The sequence below is a fragment of the Salminus brasiliensis genome, chromosome 9 (assembly GCF_030463535.1).
Source record: "Salminus brasiliensis chromosome 9, fSalBra1.hap2, whole genome shotgun sequence".
In the NCBI taxonomy this organism is placed as follows: Eukaryota; Metazoa; Chordata; class Actinopteri; order Characiformes; family Bryconidae; genus Salminus; species Salminus brasiliensis.
This window is the reverse complement of record NC_132886.1, coordinates 15318800-15335888: the sequence shown is the minus strand read 5'-3', so window position 1 is coordinate 15335888 and position 17089 is coordinate 15318800. Positions and strand designations below refer to the sequence as shown.

Sequence of the window (17089 nt, the reverse complement as noted above, 5' to 3'; positions counted from 1 at the left end):
TAGACTGACCGGCTGGTTCGGAGTGTGACCAGCTTCCTGGCAAGCACAAGCCTGTTGTTTGAATAGCCTTCCCTCCAGACCTGCTGTCAGTATAGGTTAACAGGTTATCACAGGGAGAAAGAAGGATGTGTGTGTGTGTGTGATGTAAGTTGACAGCTCTAATTGTGGACTGAAGGCCTTCTTTACCCTCTTTATCCATTCCTGACCTTACACAGAGAGCAGAGGGTAAACAAATGTGGAACAGCAGAAGAGAGTGAAACAGAAAGATATACTAATAAAGAGCTGTCACTATTTAATATTCATGGACATAGAAGTCATGGTTCTGTTCACACTGTGGTTTGGACTTCACAGCTTTGCACAAAAGAAACTAACCCCCATAATGCATAAAACCAGGTTTCTTTTCGTTTCATTTGAATAACAGTGGAAGCTACAGTTTGGTCCACCAAGTGTCATAACGTCCCCCTGAAGTAGCTGGTGGTTGGCAACAGGTCTCAATTGGCTACAAAACTGAAAAGCATCTGTTATGTCCCAAAAGTACAAAATAAACAGAATAATAAACAATAAAACTCCCAGCCCTCCCACAGGAAAGGAAAACACTCTAGTTGATTTTAAAAGAAGCAGGTGCTCCTGTGTCATTTACACTCACCATAGTCAGACGCCAATCAGCTTGGCCTATACATAGCATGACTTGTTGATTACTTGCTAATAGCTTACAGCTTTTACAAGGTTTCTGGGTGGAACTCAGTTGCAGTTGTGAAATTTGGTCTTGCGTTACATTATTTGCTGCTTATCGCACACTTCTATAAATTATTTAGTAATAAACCTACCCAGGGAGTAAACCTACCCAGCCAATGCCAGAACCTTACCTTCATATCTTCTGCAGTGAAGATTAAATGCTCTATCAATGCTTATGAACATTTTGTGTTTCATATTTCTTTAGTGGGCTAAATTAACACACCCACAGTGAACAAATTAGTGTGTGTTCTCTGCCGAGGTGTCCTCATTGCTTGTGAAAAGTGTGAACATGTGAGAGAATTGCAGTGACAATAAGGTCCAAAGCCTGAGTGATGCTGACAGCAGAATGGACAAGTGTGTGATAGCAGGAGGCACTGATAGAAAGAGGTGGGGCAGTGGCCAGCACACCCACTATTCATCCACACACTCTTGCCACAATGTCTGTCTGTGCTGTTTGGGGTCAGTGTGACAGACGCACACACACCTACACACACTGACACTGATGTTTCCATATAATGAAACAACGAAAACGAAATACAGGAGGAAGAAGCTTTACTTAACACACACCTGTCAGTGATTGATGTCAGGATAGAAACACCTGTCTTACCATCATTGACAAAACACATCATATGACAACAGTTTTTGGAATCTAATGAATGTAGTGTGACTGTGTGCAGTCAGGCGGTCACTTCCTCTCTTCTTCTACTGCAGGGTTTATGGGGTTATAGAGTTTTAGTGATGTTGTCTACACTCCTTAAAATAAAGGTGAAGGTTTGCCACACTCACAAGCATGGTTCTCCAAGAAACCCAAAGTGGTTATTCTAGCATTCTGGCATCACTCAGAGAAACTACAGCACCTTTATTTTTAAGTGTAGTGTTTTATAGGCAGATACACACTTGCTGTTGAGATGAATAATTGCTATGGCTTTCTAAGACTTCTTCACAGTACTGCAGATCTTACACCTTTGTGTACATAAGAACAGCAAGGGTGCTTCCTTTCTCCAGAGTATTTCTGTAGTAGTTCTGGTGGTAGTGCCTGAGCCTTGTTCAGAAGCTTTTTTTTAGTACTTTAAGGAGGAATAAAACATTACTCTGCTCCAGAGACTGCACCTTTTCCCCTTTGCTCCTCTCCTCCTCTCCTCCGCCAGCCAGACTATCCCTTGTTCTTTTCCTGCAGCTTCCCTTTCCTTCTACTGCTTTCATTCAGCCCTAGTCAGCAGCATCTCCCGTTTCCATGGTAACCAGGAGCTGATCATGTGGAATAAATCCACTGCATGCATGTCTAACTTCCTGATATTCCAAAAGGAAAAAAAGAAAACTACACACATCCAGCCAGATCAGCTTCTGAAAATTCCCCAAAGGAAAGACATGTTTTTTTGCTGAGTTGTGACCGCCGGTGACAGTGACTGATCATCCTGCCATGAAACAATTATCTGTATAGATTGTGTGTGAGTTTTTGTGTGTGTGTGTGTGTGTGTGTTCTGTTGAAATGCTGATTAAATCAGGAGGCTGAATTGCCCTGTAAGCAGTACTCAGCCGCAGGTGTCCGTAAACTAACAATGGTGTATTCACCTTTTCCTGGTTTAGGGAAAATAGTCAGGATAATAAATGGCTGTTACTGTACACTGGCTCTTTACAAAATATGATGGTGTTGATGATGCAATTTATTTGCATTGGACGAGCATATTACTTTATGTCCTGCTAAAATCTAGAGCTGTACTGACTGGATGGCAGATCGTTATCACAGTACCAGCCTTTGCATTTTTACTGTTTAACATGTGCTGTAAACATCACAGCCACAATCAGATTACTTAGCAATACACTAGCATCCACCTAATAAAACACCATAGCGGCCGCCTAGCAACCACCTTGGATACCATAGCAACTGCCTAGCAACCATTAAGCAACTTCTTAGCAACCACCTAGCAACACCATATTTAGCTATTTAGCAACACTATAGTAACCATCCACATACCATAGTAATCATCTAGCAGCATCACATATACTATTTAGCTACCTCTAACTACCTAGCTGCCACTTGGAATACCACAGCAACTGCCCGGAGGTGGAAACCACTAAACCGGTATAGTTATTCTGCATTTCCTTCAGAAAATGGCATTTTCTGGTTTGATCATGTTATGTAAATAGATAACTAATTTTTCATTTCCAAATAAAAAAAGGCCAGTTTGGCACATTACAGAGCTGCTAAAATGAGCCCACAGAATCATGCATCAGACCATTTGGTTGCAATGAAACTGCAATTCGTAATTGTGACAAACTGCAGTTACATGTGAGCATTTCTGTGAGTGTTTTATTGTTTATTGTGTGAGGAAATAATTTGTATATTTCAACAAAAGATATTTTGGTCAGAATAATACATAGCAGTCTTTAACTATGCCACATTTTACACGCATTGATTTACCAGAGCTTATTTTACACATTTCATGTATCTCAAATAGAATTCTGTCCATATGGTGCAGCCTTACTGACTGGAGTCAGTTTCTATTTTTTAAATGTAAAACATTTCAATTGCAAATCAGTTCTGTATCAGTATTTTTCCACAGACCTGCATGAGCATGGAACTGTAACTGTCTGTGTTTTATAACTGTTGATGACTGATGTCAGTCGGGCCTTTCTCCAGTGTTCATGCTGAATGTGACTTGTCTAATTTCACTCATGTTCCACATGAATTTGATACGGGATCCTAACATCCTTGAAGAACTCAAGATGGCTGGAATCAAGGATAATTCATATCATGAAACCTGATATGGCGCGTCTGAAGAACTGCCACACTGATGAACAAAGACAGTGGTGTAATGGAGTAATCAGAACCAATAAGAAGCTGCAAAGCTGATTAGCCTCATAGAGACTGTAGGATTGACACGTTCAGGTTTGAGGTGCATTATTCAGAAGTGGCGTACCCCTCCTCCTGCTAATGCCAATATCATTCCCGCAAGCAGCTGGAGCCAATCAGACCGCATTTATAAAGCACACTCAACTTGCAGTGTGGCTTTACTGAGCAGCAGGGGTGTGGGGGTGGGGTGCATTTTGAAGAGAGATAGAGAAACGAGATGAAATCTCTAACACGAAAAAGAAAGCCAGACAGGCAGTCACTTATTCCAGGGTTTAAAGGTGTATAATGTTGGAGAGAAGCAGAAACCGAGAGGAAGGAGAAAGCTCAAATCTCACTGCTGTGTATTGCCATCACCTCAAGCATGCTTCCGTTCCCCATCTCCCTCCCTTCCTCTCTCTCTCTCTCTCTCTCTCTCTCTCTCTCTCTCTCTCTCCCTCTCTCTAGCACTTGTTTTTCATTCATGATTAATGGAGTGTGACTGAATGAATGATTAATGAGGAGAGTGGGGCTGGCTTTGGCTGGCTGTCCATCCATGGCCGGCCAACTCTTGGGCTTAGCAGACCAGTGCCATCCCTCTGCGACTCTGCCACCGCAGACCCTCGCCTCAGTCTGTACCATGTGTATGTGTGTACATGCCACAGGAAACTGTAAGTGTAAAAGGTTCGGGGGCTATTTGTGCACCACCTGCTGAGCATCTCTGTGTGTTTGTTATTAGGGTAAATCCCCCCCTTGTTTTACCTTTATTAGATGATTATTAATTATTATTATTATTATTATTATTATTATTATTATTATTATTTATAAGAATGCACTGATTTAACCCTTTGTCTCTCATTCACCATTACAATATCTAAACTCAAGGCAACGGCCAGTAACAGTGCCAATGCTAAACTTGCACCTGCTTCAGGCATGTTTTTTCTACCCTGCCTGTTTTCAGAAGAGCGTGAGCTTCCACAGCGCCCCCACCCTGTGTCTCTCACATGCGGAAATGAGCTTATTTGGCCGTGTACTTGATAGACTAATTAATTACACATTTAACTGCTAAATCATTTACTTTAGCAGTACAATGGAATTTAGCCTTCATTTAACTCCATCATGGCAGTAATCATGCATGTCCTCACACTAGTGATTATGGGCAGTGTGCACACACACAGAGTCCACTAGGGGTTAGGTGGCTTCCTCAAGGGCACCTCAGGAATCAATGTTGAGGAAGGACTTCTTGACTGTTCAGGGGATTGAACCAGTGACCCTCCGTTCCCAAGCCTGCTTCTCTAAACACTAGGCCAAGTATAATTATATAATGACATATTTAATTCCATCATAACTAATTGAATTTATTACATTTACATTACATTTATATTCTGCATCAGCAGCACCTTTGTTTTTGTCCCGTTGACGATGGCATTGATTTGGTAGACGTGCATGTCTAACAAATCAGTCCCTCCCCATTTTAGATCTGTAGAGGTGGTCGAAATGTCATACACATTTAGGACACACTGTATAAATGGGCACTAGCAGACAGTTTGGGGCGGGGTTAAGTGTTTGGTTGTGTGGGATACAGGGCAGATGGTGTGGCTCTAAGAACTTAACACCACATCGGCACACGCAGCAGGGGGACAGATTCCTGGAGGGACAGAAGGAAGCGTAACACAAGGACATGTTTCAGGACCTTCCCCCGGGCCCTGCGCGTCTGCCTGTGTCTGTCCATCTCCCTCTATCTTCTTCTCCCTCTCTGTCACTCATCCACCATGACATTCCGGGGACGAGGAGATGAGGAAGCATGCAGTGTGGTGGTCTTTTTGGCAAGCCTTTGAGGGACAGATGGAGAAAAAAATGACAGAATTTGGAATCGAAAGTAGAAACAAGAAAAAAGCTCTTTCATCATCTCATTGCATTTGTATGACTGGGAGGGACATCTGAAGCAATTTTTATGGCATACTTGAAACGAGTTGTTGCTTTGATTTGTTCCCTGAAATATTTCTCACTTTCGATTCTGTCAAACCATCTTCCATCTTCGTAAAATTCTTTGTGTCCAGATACATTGATGGCATGCAAAACCACAGTCCTTGGTGAATTGCTTGCATTTCTCTTGATGAATCACATACTGTTCGTAAGTGCGGGATGAAAAAATTCTGAGGCTGCAACAGCTTGCCTTTACTCATGCATCCAAACCGCAGAATCCAGCTCTCTTCATGGGTCTTTGAAGTCTTAGTTTGGCACATACTACCTAACACTTATGTGGACACTGGGCATGTTCTCTAAAAATCAATTTGTACTTCTGAATGGGGATTTGGAGAGTGTAAAAAAGCCTATTGTATCTGTGTACTCTGAGCCTGTGTCCGTATAATTTACTTATTATTTTTCTCCTTCTTTATTTATTTTTTTGTGTTTGGTTGTTGATTTCTTAAAATATGCATTGTTAATAAAATTAACATAATAAAACAATAAAATGCTTGACTTTCCAAAGTATGGTAGCACTGTTAACATTTACTCCCTAGTTCCATATAATCTGTATTAAAACTGGAGGTAATAACAGCCCACTTTAAATTCACTGTTTTAACTGTTTTTGTGACGTCCAACAAAACAGTACTTTTACATATATCTGCACTCTAAACAAAAAAAGGTTCTTTATGGTTCTGAACAAGGGTTATTTGACTCGTACAAAAGTGGCACCCTATTTGGTACTGCAAAAACCATGAACAAGAGGTTTTCCACATTACTCTTTTTACAAAGGGTTTTACTAAGGGTTTTTGTGCTGATACTATAGAAGAACCATTTCTGGTTCCATAAGGAACCCTTATTGTAAAAGAGATGTGAGTGTGAAGATTCATCAACTTCTTAAAAGGTTGCTTACATCTCTTTTACACACACGACTCTTTATTAAACCAAAAATGGTTCTCCTATGGCATCTCTCAAATAACCTTTTGTAGCACCTTTTTTAAATGTAGAGCAGGCCAGTTAAGCATTCAGATTATCTGCTTAGTTGTTGTGGTTCTATGTGTTATCATTGCTGTTACTAAATAACCCTTAAAAAGCACTTTTATAAGGACATTTTCACACTTTCTTTATTGTTGTTTGCTCTGGACTGAATCAGTTAGTGTGTTTGTACACTTGTCCTCTTGGTTTGGTTTATCACACAATGAAAAAAACTCTCAGGGGTCTCAGTGTGGTAGTTTTGGTCCGCATCAGAGTGCGATTACTATAATCAGACCTGCCCAAACGAATCACATGAAAAGTGAAAGTCTGATTTACCCGGACTAAAAAGAAAACGAAATGAGCCAGACTAAATACAGTAGTCTGTTTATTTACATATTTAAAGGTACAGTAACAAAAAACAGCCTCTTTAATTATAAGGAGGTTAAACCAATGTGGGCCCTTTAAAGTATACATGTCACTGTCACTGGTGTCAAATATTGGCATATACATTTTTGGGCGTGTGGGAGTATGTGCGTGTGTGTGTGCTTGCGTGGCAGGATGGTATTAAATAGGCTTTATAACAGAACAAACTCATCCTGCTAGCGGTGTAGTCCTACACTGCACTGTCAGTACGAAGCTTGTTTAATCAGCTTTATTCACTTTATCACATCACTCCGTGATGACGTGTTTGTATGCAAATGGATGTATTTGTGTGTTTACAATGGTGAGGAAAACAGTACAATAGTACAATAGCAGACCTTGAGGGCTGACAGACTGGTGGGGAAATGCACACATGTGCGTCCAGTAGAAATGTGGCACACAGCTGGCCCTTCAAGCAGCTGTCACACACACAGAGAAACACACAATGCTTCCTTTTGCTTTAGGGAATGCAGGGGGTGTGGAGGCGCGTAGAACAAGTGCACTTTGTTTAGTTGCTGGGAATTCTAGGAGTGTGAACGGAGAGATTTGGGAACGAGGTACGGAAGAGAGAGATAGAGAAAGCTTGATAGAGAGATTAACCAGAAGTGTTTAATCCATGATTTATCCATACTGTTCCAAGTGTGGCAAACAGTGTGGGGAACTTGTCCGCAAACACACAGTGACCCTTAATTACTGCTGCCTGGTGCATTTATGGGGTCAGTGCTCACACACAGACACTCTTAACCTTCAGCAGACCCTCCCTCATTGTAAGCTTTAGTGCTTGTTGGCAATATGCCAATTGGTATTAATCACACAAGGGTCAAACAACACTTTGAAATAGGGGTGGGTGTTCAGGGGGTGTGGCATGTCAGTGCTTAATGATGTTAAATCAAGTGAGCTGGTGATGGAATTGAACAAATCTGTGCACTTGCCGGCCAAGGGAAATTTGCACCCATGCTTTATTCCTCAAACATGTTCATCAGTGACTTTTTTCAAATGATATATATACACACATGAGCATTGAGCTGTGGTGAAACAATGTGGGATGAGTCGGGGAGTCAGGGATGAGGTGAGGTGGTGATCATCCAATATAACTTTCTTGTCTCTGAATGCATCAAATCCTCCAATATCAAGTAGAAAGACTTGCCTGGAAAGTAGAGACAATTACTTCAACAAAACTCTTTTTTTTAGTACCCTTGATTTCGGAAGAAACATTAAATGAGCAGGTGTCCCAATACTTTTGTAAATATAGTGTATATTCATTATTTCTACAGCACTTGTCAGCTGCATGCTTCTTAAAAACAGATGTAAACACAACAAAGCAATTCAGTTCAACTATAAACATAGTGAAGAGAAGCTGACCTCAGCCCACTACGTCATTGTCTTATTTATTTTTTAGGAGGCCAGAGGGTGCGACAAAGTAAAGTGTGCTATACATATTTAATGCAGTTGAATATCGGGTACAACATGCTTTTGGTCATCTTCTCCTATTCCCATAGTAACGTCATCAGTGAATTTCTGCAGCAGTTGGGACAGATATTTATTGAGATTCACCCTGAAGAACATGCCTTTGAAGTGACTTTTCAATCAGTAAAAAGTACAGTGATTTTTTTTTTTTTTTTTTTTTTTCTACTCCATCAAATTTAACAGAAGTATTACTAGGGATGGGATTATCCTCTCTTATTTTAATGGATCAGGTAACAGCTATTTTAATCCCAATCCAGTTATAATTCTTTGATTTAATCACAATGTTTTAACCGACATTATTGTCCAGCTGCACTGAGGAGCAGTCTCAGAGGGGAATTCTATAGAGTCTGCAGTGTGGAACTATGAAAACACACCATAATCTCTAAAACTATTGTGGAAATGCTCTGTTTTAGAACTATGCGTCTGAGGATCGCATAATGGAGGCTGATGCTAATGCTAATAAACACACACACACACACACTATAGAAACCCAAAACATAGCACATTTGACTTACCATAAAACAGTTATTTTACATCAGCAGTCAACAAACAACAACAGATACCAGTCCAGAGTGTGTACCGCTACACACACACACACACACACACACACACACACACACACACAGGAAGTGAGTTGACTGCAGTGTTGCAAAGAAGCTGGGAGCTGAATGGTCAGGGAGGAGAGTCAGGCTGGATTATAAGATATTAAACACACTATAAAACAGTAATTTTAAGAAAAGTAGCTACTAAACTAAATCAATCAGTCCAGAATGTCTCATTAAAGAAACTGATACTAAAAAAAAAGTGATTTACTTTAATATTAATCAGCAGCTCATCTTATCTACATGGTGTGGCTGTATAATTAATACAAACACAAAGATCTGATCAGTATCGGTATTGACTGATACTCATCATTAAGAGACGCTGATTGGATCAAGGGAGGCAAATTAACCTGATCGGGACATCCCTACTAATTACACTCTCTGTAATGAAACTTGTTCTTAAAAAGTCGGTCAGTGGCCTTTAAATACTGACGATATTGCTGATGTACTCAAAAAGATACATATTGTGATCAACAAAATGTTTGTTAAAAAATGGTCCACCTCTATTGTTATATATGCATATTTTCACAATCAATTAAACATGTCATTGAAACAGAGGTTACTAAACCTTTGCAAACTACAGAGGCTTTAAAACAGCCCCATTGTGAAGCATGCCCCAATAACTTCTAGTAAGAACTACTATAACAAAGCTGTATACTTTTCCAAGCATTTAATCCACATAATAATCCACCATCTACAATAGATGCAAGGTAAATAAAACTGATTTCAATTTTCATATACTGATACTTGCTGCTTCACGTTGCGGTCTAAATATAAATTTGCCATGGTTACCCAGCCGCACACACATTTATTTTGATGCAGATCACAGACCTGAATTGAATAAATAGTGGTTTGCACTGATTTGTCATACCTCTACACTAAAAGCAGACAGCTGACCCCTTTATTTTACCCCTGAAATGTCTCCATGTGATGTTTTTCACGCTGATGTACCACCAGTGACCCTTTTAAACAGCTTGGATATTTATTTCCCCTGAATCAATAAAAAAGCCACAGTTTAGATTCTTCTATGTGTTGCTTTTTTAAAGCTGTGTAGCACTTTATAAACCAGAAAACTTGGGCACATACCGAACAATAGACAAAGCCACACACATACACACACAATGATACTTCCTCCTCAAGTGTTTTTTTGTCCATTAGTCTTCAGCATGTCTCCCACCTACCCTCCACACTAAGAAATGAGTGTGATCTCATCCTGCACTCTCTCTCTCTCTCTCTCTCTCTCTCTCTCTCCTCCTGCTCCCTGTCTGATGTGTGCTGTGGAAGTGGAAGTGGGTTTTGAAGGAGGCGTGGGACTGAGGTGCTGGTCCTAAATGGCATGAATAATTTCCTTTGAGACTAGATGTGTGTATGTGTGTGTGTGTGTGTGTGTGCGCGCGTTCATGTTCGTGTGTGTGTTTGCATATATCTGAAGATGTTCTCTCTTCAACGGAGGAGTGTTTGCTATATGGGTCACTGTTCTCTAGCTCTGGAACTTGATTGGAGTGTTATGGGTTTTGAAATGGAAGTGAGCAGATCGGCGGAGCTGTTTCATTATGATGTCCCTGGGCATCTGCGCTACAGCGCGTCTTCAATTTAAACACCATTAATTATTCACAGTATCAACACTTCTACTAATGTATTCACAATATCAACACTTCTGCGGACACATCGCAACAGAATTACTAATGTTCACCCACTAAACAGCACACCGAGTTTTGAACTCGGGTTCTTGCTGTGCATGTAGGCAGAGAGTGCCTGTGGTACTTTATTTATTTACTGAGGATTTATAATATTAATAATGGATTCATTTATTTATTTTTAATGTTGTGAACTTTTGCTTATGTTTTGTGCAGGATCAAGCTAGCTTTATTTAAATTTGTGATATTATTTAGAGATCAGTATCGGTGGGCATTGATGGGTATTGCTTCATACCCTTTCTACATTTTAGCACGGTATGCAGTATTCAAACACTGCAAACCCCACTTCTAAATGTTTAGACGAGAATGGCTCAGTTTGAGCGACTGGTGTTGGAAGGACAGAAGTTAAAGTTCTTTTTCCCCATGGTGTTGGATCTGTATCCCACTCTCTAAGCTAACCTTTGCATATCTAGCTCAGCTACAGATCAGTGATTGTCACACAACACTGTACAGCTGCTATTCTCACTGACTAACTAACTGCTGCGCTACTGAAGCAAGTGTTAAAGATGAAAACTTGTGTCTGTGAGAGCTAAGTCAAGAGACTGGTGTCGGAGTGACAGAAATTCGTATCACTCATATCACACAGAATTAGAGAATAAAGCCTCATATCTGAGAGCACAAAGTCGAGTGAATGATCCTATGAGTAGCTTAACAGTGGATATCCTACGTGTTCTGGACGTCACTGATCCGTAGCACATAGCTTAACTACCACAGAAACCATAGGAAGTGCTTGGTGGATGTGTTTCCATCTCTGGTCACAATTATATTTAGTCACCTTTAGCAGACTCTTCATCCAGGTTTGCATGCTCTCCCTTGACTTAAACAGTTCACAAAACTCAGACTGCCCTTTTTGTTTCCCCCACCTGTTTTCAGGCTCCCACAGCACCACCACCACCCTGTGGCCCTCAGTGAGCTTATTTGGTTGTGTACTAGATGTTATTGACACAAAACTCAGAAATTTGACACATTACACGGCACAATTTTATAATACTGTCCCCATCTCAAGATGCTGTCATAACTTTTAATGCAGTGGTGTACCTTATGACCATTGTACCACCCAACGCTAATGCGTATGTGTGTGCTGATATTAGAACAGAGGCGCACAAAAGTCACACAGTTTAATTTGAACCACTCTTTGGACCTCACAGTAGTCTAATATCTAATGGCTTGTGAAGTTGTATTTACCGTAGTATGTACTATATTTACCCTAATAGTGTGTACTGGATATTCTTGTGCGTGCAGTGAGTCCAACCGAACCGTGAACCACATACCGTGACAATTTTTTGATAAATTCGCGCAGTTACACCCCTATATTCAATTCAGTCCTGTACATGTGAACTTGTGATATGATGTACTGTGTGTTCCTGCAGGTTAGTGTGTTCTTTGAGGGCTGACCACCACTTTTAGAAGTTCATCTTTGTTCATATCAGCATTTCAGTCAGACCGTTTCAGTCCATCCATTCATTTCATTCATCCTCTCTCTCTCTGACTTTCTCTTTCAGGAGTTAGCTCCATGATGAGTGGGTGTAACGTTAAGGGTGTGGCTAACTTCAGCACATTCCTGTTGGACCGGCCGTCTGGGATGCTGTACCTGGGGGCGAGGGATGCAATTGTTGCCGTGAATACCGCCAACCTATCAAACTGCCTCAAGGTAAATGTCTGCTCTGCCTATTGGATGACACAGATATGGGGGTGGGGCTAATGGAGCATGTGAGAAACGACCTATCGGAGTGAAATGCAAATATCACGTCAAAACTGGGACAGATCTTTTCCAGTGCAGCAAAAACGATTGGATACTTTCACAGTGAGATAAATGAACGTTTTCAATTGAAGCTGATGGAACCGAACTCGTCCTCTTGTCAAATAAAAGAGGCTGGTGATAAGCTGCAGCAAAATGAATTCCGCTCAGAAAGGCTTTTATCTGCAACATTAACATTACCCGCTGCGCTTCAGCCTGATGGTCGCCAGGGTAAGAATACTGTGAGAAAAAGATTATTAATCTGAAGAGGGCAAATGGGTTTTCATTAGAAATCTGTGCTTGCTCAACCCAATGACCTCATCTCTTCTGCCTGCTCCATTTCTCTAACCAAATTACCCCTGTCTCCATCCACTCTGATTTCCCCATTACGGTGTGTGTGTGTGTGTGTGTGTACTATTTCGCCTTTAACTTCATTTCTGTGTGTATTAGTCCAGGTATACACTCATTGTATTACTCAGCCTGCACTGAGCCACTTGCCTAGTCGCAGCATGACTCTCTGTGATATCAAATTGCATTAAATATCATGTCGCAGATGTAACAATGCCACTGTAGTGAAGTCAGAGGTCCTTCACTATCTTGTCTGGCACATTAGCCTGCAGGTAAGATCTGTCTTCTCAAATAAACCCTAAGAGCTAAGACAGTGTGTGGGTGGAGTAGCCTAAATGTTGAGTCTAGAGCTAAATGAATGCGTCAGAGCTTTTTTATACAAAGGAACCTTTAGCTTTTCTCCATGTTTAAAGCAAAAGGGTCATGTGCAAATACACACTCAAGGTTCAAGGTGGTGGACTCCCTCCTGTGGGTGTTAGCAGGGTATTAAATCTGTTGATAGAGAGTTCACACATAGTAAACAAGAATCCTGCTCCCTGTCAATAAAGACATAATCAGGCCATGTTGTGTTACTGATGCATATTTTACATCAGATCATGTTGGCTATAAAAATCTCTAGGTCGAGTCTTTCCGAGTTCTTTAAAGTGTGCATTCAGTGCTTTATCCTAATACATATCTGTTTGATGAATAAATGAATAAATAGCATGTGATGGGGACTGAGGACTGCCTACACATGCCCCTGTGTAATTATCCCTGATGTATTTATTAGGCCAAATGATCATTTGCATATTCATGTAGGGCACGGCCTTCTTCTTTTTTTTTTTTTAACGGGTGATGTCTCCTTCTGCCAGACCTTTGAGCCCGAGTTCAAAGCACTAACCCCCCGTCTGTTTGTCCCCCTCTTCCCCTCTTTCTATCTCACTGTCTGTCTGTCTTTCTGGTTCTTTCTCTCTTACGCTGTCCCTCTAAACTACTTCTCTTTCTCTGCATCCTTCTCCTCTATTACTCTTTTTTCCCAACTTGCCCTCTCTCTCACCATCTATCCCTGTCTATCTGTTTCTCCATGTCACTCACTCTTCTGCTCTGTCTCTCTCTTTCCCTCTGTCTCCACTCTACTCTCCTTTTCTTGCTCTTTTCCCCTCCCTGTCGTCTCTCTTCCTCTCTCTCGCTCACTTGCTCTCTCCCCCTTCCTCTCTCTCGCTCTCTAGATTGAATGGAGTGTTCCAGAGGATAGGAGGAAATCCTGTGTGGCTAAAGGGAAGACTGAGGTGAGTGGTGTGTGTGTGTGTATGTATGTATGTGTGTGTGTATGTGTTTGTTTGTTTGGGTGTGTATATGCACAGGCTGTGTTTTGTAGGTACTCGCTCTATTGTCCCCTGAGGAGGCTGAAGAGGAAGCAACCAAGCGCTTGCTGAAGTGTGTTTTACTCTGGAACGCATGAATAGTGGATGTGTGTGTGTGTGTGCACATGTCTGCGTTTCTACAGTGTAATATGACACACCAAATGCAAATCCCTTTTTCACCACTGCATCATAAATAGACAATTTACCTGCTGTCCTTAATTAAGAGAAGATAATGAATGCGCTCCTTTGTTTCTACACTCACTCTACCTATCTCGATCTCTCTCTTTCTCTCCGTGGGAAGCTGCACATGGGGCCAGTATGTGTGTGAGAGAGTTAATTAGACCACTTAGTGGCTGCCGTCTACCCAGCATACTATTCGATGCTGGGGGTAGGGGGAGGGGCTGGGGATGATTGGCAGGTGGGGTGAGGCCCCAGTGGGTGACGATCAAAGGGTATGATTAAGCAAACAAAAGACAAGGAGCTAGAAGAGAGGAAGTGAGAGAGAGGGGTGGTGGGAGAGCTAGACTTGCTGTTCATTTGAATCACACACACACACGTACACACTTCATTCAAATCACATTAAATTCAGAGCCTGCTCCACCCTGATTGGCCCTTGATTGAAACATGTTGAAAACACTCTAATTAACCAGAGCAGTTGTTCACTTATATGCTCTGTACCCTATCAAGAAGAGGTTTCTCTTTACGTACAGAGATGTGATGTAAAAATACACTGTCCAAATGTTTGTGGATAGCCATTCAGACGAATGCATTCAGCTACTTTCCTGTAGAGAGGTATTGCCAATAGAATAGGAAACCAAATCAAATCAAATCAAATTTTATTTGTCACGTACATAGTCATACACAGTATAACTTGCAGTGAAATGCTTTTTTGACAGTCTGCTCACATCAAGCTATACAATAAAAATCTACATTTAAACTTAACTAAACCTTAACTTAATGAAGTAAAGTGCAAAAGTGCAAAAGAAAAAATAAAATAAAAATGAAGAAAATAAAAATAGAATAAGTTACATTTAAGTTAAAGAATAGAATATAAAAATGAAAATATAGAAATATAAGCAAAAAAAAAGTACAAAACCAGAACCTGTTGGCACCATGTCTAATGCCAGGTGGGGGCTAGGAGGGGTATAAAGTGGTAGTGGAACTGAGTGGAGCTGAAACATCTTTCCATTTACTTCTGTTATTTAAGTGTATTTTGACTAAACAGGGTTTAATGTAAAGAAATTATTGTCCATGGGTTTTGATATCATACTGCAGATGCAGCAGATAGAGATTAGTTGAAAACACTGGAATATTACTTTGACGAGAACTGGAAAACCAGCATCAGACCAGCAAGAACATTAACATTAAAATAAACAATCATCTCCAGATCTCCGCTTCAGTGCTCTGAGGGAAGGCGTGTTTGGAAACTGTCTGAGGTTTGGGCCTCTCTGGTTAGTTCTGGGCAGCACCTCTGCCTTTAGGGTCACACACACACTGTTTTCACAGCGACAGTGACGGTGTTGGTGTTGTTTTTCTCACGGTGTAGTCTGACTTTTGTGCTAAATCCGACACAGGGATCTTATCTCGAAATCAGATCAGCTGTATTTTAATATATAGAGTTGGTAACACTTCCTGTGAAACTGGTATGAATTATACACTTGCATTTCTGGTGTGCTTAATGCTCTACATAGGCTAGTTCTTCAATGTATAACAATTATAAGTGCTTGATAGCAGTTATAATATATAGATACACTGATCAAGACCTAAAGTTGGATTTCAAGACCATATAAATCTAGTTTCCATTAAACATATGAAACTGAACTTTCAGGGAAACTGAATGGAAGTCAGTGTGAAAGGTTTTTATTCCAAGGCATTCATGAAATTATGATACCAAATATATATGATGGGAAATGCACCCTGAATTCATTTTCTACATACATTTGCACTTTCTATTTTGTCTTTTATTTATTTTTCATTGCTTGTCTGATAAATACTGTGTAAAGTTTCAAATATGTTATGTGACTAAAATGATCTATAATGATAATATTAGTCAAATAAGATACCAGTCAGTCATAACATTAGCACCTCCAACCTAATATTAAGTAGGTCCCCTTTGGCCACCATAAAAGATCTGACCATCGAGGCATGGACTCGACAAGACCTCTAAAGCATCCTGTAGTATCTGGCGTTAGTAGCAGGTACTTTAAGTTCTGTAAGTTGTGAGGTGGGGCCTCCATGGATCACTTCAACGTGTTGTCCTTTCTTGGAGCACTTTTGGTAGGTACTGACCATTGCATACCAGAAAACCTCACAAGACCTGCCTGATGTTTTGGAGATGCTCTGACAAAGTCGTCTAGCTATGAAAATTTGGCTCTGGTCAAAGTTTCCCAGATTCTTAGACTTGCCCATTTTCCCTGTTTTTTAACACATTACCTTCAAGAACTGACTGGTTACTTGCTGTCTAATATATTTTTCACTTCACTTGTCAGTAGTGTTTTACAGTTTTACGGTCCTTTAAAATTATGTTGATTTAATATTTAATAAGAAAGTATCATCAAATGCATGAATGACTTGTATAGCAGAGTGAGCAACACTGCCATCCACATGACGAAGACTTTGTCACATGAGTAAAGTGTAAGTTGTTCTGGGTAAGCGTCAGTGTGGTGGAAATACTTTTACATAAATGTAAATTCTAATAGTTTTGCTAAGGCTTCTGCTGAAAGTGTTGGAAGGAAATTTGGTGGATAAAAAAAAACATGATGGTCTTCTATCCTAAATGAGGAGGAGGCTGGATATTTGCGTAGAAAAAGACAACTATTCCAACAAAACAGGAGCAAACCAACCATGAGCAGGCAGGCAAACGAAAAACAACAGACCAAAAAAAGACTAGGCAAAGCAGGAAGGCTCATGCATGGCAGCATGCAACACTTAACACATACAAGACTCAACAAAGGACGGACAAACACACA

General features: G+C 40.6%; 1 protein-coding gene across 1 annotated transcript in view; it reads left to right on the top strand.

Moving 5' to 3' along the window:
• sema4f (sema domain, immunoglobulin domain (Ig), transmembrane domain (TM) and short cytoplasmic domain, (semaphorin) 4F) overlaps nucleotides 1-17089 on the top strand; it is a 75075-nt gene that overhangs the window by 47659 nt on the left and 10327 nt on the right. Inside the window, exons 2-3 of the mRNA XM_072687569.1 lie at nucleotides 12194-12342; nucleotides 13986-14045. Of these exons, the coding sequence (XP_072543670.1) occupies nucleotides 12194-12342; nucleotides 13986-14045 (209 nt within the window). The remainder of the gene's footprint in view (nucleotides 1-12193; nucleotides 12343-13985; nucleotides 14046-17089) is intronic.